Source organism: Elephantulus edwardii, unplaced genomic scaffold, assembly GCF_000299155.1.
Source record: "Elephantulus edwardii isolate Elephantulus edwardi_28Jun2011 unplaced genomic scaffold, EleEdw1.0 scaffold00028, whole genome shotgun sequence".
Lineage (NCBI taxonomy): Eukaryota > Metazoa > Chordata > Mammalia > Macroscelidea > Macroscelididae > Elephantulus > Elephantulus edwardii.
Genome location: NW_006399778.1, coordinates 10246017 through 10249114, shown reverse-complemented (window position 1 = coordinate 10249114; position 3098 = coordinate 10246017). Strand labels below are relative to the sequence as shown.

Here is a 3098-nt window from a genome sequence, read left to right as displayed (position 1 = left end):
AAAGAACATTTACAGATATTTTGGATTTCCATTCACTCATTGTTGCACTTTTCTCCCTGCCCAGCCCTCCCCACCCAGTTCACATCTCTCTTTGAAAAGTAAAAGAAAAATTCTTTCTTGGTATACAATCTCCCCCACACCCCTCGCACCACCCCGAGTACACTCCACTATTCTGGACTCTTGTGATAACCATAGTACCCCATCATATATCACTTTTAAATTATTCTCTCCCTCATCTGTTTCAATGCAGTATACATAATTTATCCAATTTTTCTCAGTCTCACCCAAACCCTGATGTCAGTCCCATTCTACAACAGTGGCACCATGCAGTATTTGTCCTTTTGTGACTGCGATATTTCACTCAGCATAATGTCCTCCAGGGTCACCCATTTTGAACAATATTGCATGAGTTCCTTGTTTTCAATGCAGCGTAGTATTCCATTGTGTGAATATACCACAGCTTCTTTATCCACTCATTTGTTGATGGACACCTGGGTTGTTTCCAACTCCTTGCTATTGTGAAGAGAGCCGTGATAAACATGGGTGTGCATTCCTCCTCTTTCTTTAGTGCTCCTAAAGGCATTATTTAGGAACTAGAAGGCCTATCCTGCGTCCTAGTCTGTCTTAATCAGAGAACTCCACCAAACCCTGTTCAGCATGAATAACCCTCGTGGCATTTGACACATGCAGCCTTGGATATACTCACCAGTCTATGCCAGGAAATTTGGAGGACAGCTATCTTGTCAGAAGAGGTCCATACTTGTTCCCATTCCCAAGAAAGGTGATTCAACTAAAAGTGAAAACGACCGAGCAGTATTATTAATATCACATGCAAGCAAAATACTGCTGAAGATCATTCAAAAACGGCTGGAGAAGTACAAAGATATGGAACTGCCAGAAGCTCAGGCAGGATTTAGAAGAGGCCATGGTACCACTGCTGATGTCAGATGGATTCTGGCTGAAAGTAAGGAATACCAGAAGAATGTCTATTTGTGTTTTATTGACTATGCAAAGGCATTTGGCCATGTGAATCATAACAAGTTGTGGCTGATATTAAGAAGAACGAGAATCCCAGAGCACTTAATTGTTCTCATGAGGAAGCTACATGTGGATCAGGTGTCTGTTGTGCAAACAGAGCAGGGAAACATTGCATAGTTTAAAATAAAGAAGGGAGTGTGCCAGGGCTGTATTCCCTCTCTATACCTATTCATTCTGTATGCTGAGCAAATTATTCAAGAGGCTGAGCTCTATAAAGAAGAGTGTGGCATCAGGATTGGAAGGAGACTCATCAATAACCTGTGTTAAGCATATGACACAACCTTGCTTGCTGAAGGGAAGACTTGAAGCACTTGTTGCCAAAGATCAAGGAATATAGCCTTCAGTATAGAAGACATTCTTACTACTGGGCCAAGTACAGAGTCATGATGGATGGAGAGGGGATGGAAATTATCAACAGCTTCTTCTTGGCTTGGATCCACAATTAACATCCTTGGAAGTTAGAAAATCAGGAAACGCATTGCACTGGGGAAATCTTCAGTTAGGGACCTCTCCAAAGGACTGAGGAATAATGATGTAGTTTGAGGACTAAGGTGTTTCTGATTCAGGCCATAGTCTTTCTGATTACTTGCTATTCATCTGAGAACTGGACAATGAATAAGGAAGACAGAAGAACTGATGCCTTTAAGCTGTGGTGTTAAGGAAGAGCACTGAACATTTCATGGACTGCCAGAACAAACAGGTATGTCTTGGAGAAGGTACAGCTCGAATGCTCTTTGGAGGCAGGAATGATGAGGTTTTGCCTCACATACTTTGGGCATGTTGTGAGGAGAGGCTTTACCTTGGAGAAGGACATGATTCTGGGAAGGGTGGAGGGTCAGAGAAGGAAAGGAAGACCCTCAGTTAGGTGGATTGACACAGTGACTGCTGCAATAGGCTCTTGTGCATCAGGAAGTTTGAGGATGGCACAGGATAGAACAGGATTCAGATCTTTCATTCATAGGGTCACTGTGGGTCATACTCAACTCAATGGCATTTAACAACAACAACAACAGCAAGAAGATTCATATTTATCTGTTGTTTCCTTGTGATATTTTATCTGGCTTGCTTGGCTCTTGACTTCATTGAATGAGATGGGAACTAATTTGAGGAGAACTATTGTTGATTCTTCTTTAAATGTTTGATTGAAGTCCTCAGTGAAGCTATCTGGTCCTAGTTTTATTGAAATTTGTTGAAATCTGGTCTTTGTTAAAATTGTAACAATTATTATTATTGATTCAACCGCTTGTTTTTCTTTTCTTATTAATGGTTTGTGTGTTCTAGAAATTTGTCCATTTCATCTTTGTTATCAAATTTGTCGGCATATAATAAATTGCTCATAGTCTTCTCTTACAGTTCTAGAAGGTCCATGATATGGTCTTACACTGTCGTTTCTGATTTTTGTAGCTTCAGTCTTCTCAAAATGATGTATCCACTTGCTCAGCTGTTTCACATAACATCTCCACAAGGTAGACCTTAGCTCAAATTCTATAAAGGAAGTTCCCATTGCTGTCAAAGAATCCCTGCCCCCTTTGCATTACTTTGCTGCTAAAGTTCTGGTCCCTCGGCTCCCCTGCCTTCAATTCCTCCAACTTCTTATCACTTGGCAACTCATTACTGTCAGTTCCTCTAGTGTCCTCATGGTCACTGGTGGAGTGATTCTGCAGCTCACTCTGAGGACCCAGGCCTGTATCTCTAGATGCAAAGCTCTCCTTTACTCCTTTTAGACTCTGGATCCTGCCATTCCTTCTCTTCTGTCTCCCTGGTGTGTTTGTCAGAATAGATTCAAGCTTCCTGGAGCACTGCTTCAGGGCTGACCCATGGGTATCTTCACTGTTCACCCCTCTTGACTGGATTCTGTATGTTCAAATCTAGCCTATGTTGCATGTGGTATTGTAAGTTTCTGTGATACTTGGCAATGTAAGGTTGGAAGTAAAATGTTGCCTTCTGACTTCATTTCCTCCTTGATTAATGAACACTGTTGTTGTGATTGCTGTCAAGCATGACCCATAGCAACCCTATGACCAAAAGTCTTTCTGTAATTATCATCCTTTATCAAAGTT

At 41.4% G+C, this 3098-nt stretch overlaps 1 protein-coding gene across 1 annotated transcript in view; it reads right to left on the bottom strand.

Moving 5' to 3' along the window:
- Window positions 1-2516: 2516 nt before the first annotated feature.
- The window catches only part of LOC102844162 (neugrin-like), a 2209-nt gene continuing 1627 nt past the window's right edge, over window positions 2517-3098 (bottom strand). Inside the window, exon 2 of the mRNA XM_006883671.1 lies at window positions 2517-2730. Coding sequence (XP_006883733.1) covers window positions 2517-2730 — 214 coding nt within the window. The remainder of the gene's footprint in view (window positions 2731-3098) is intronic.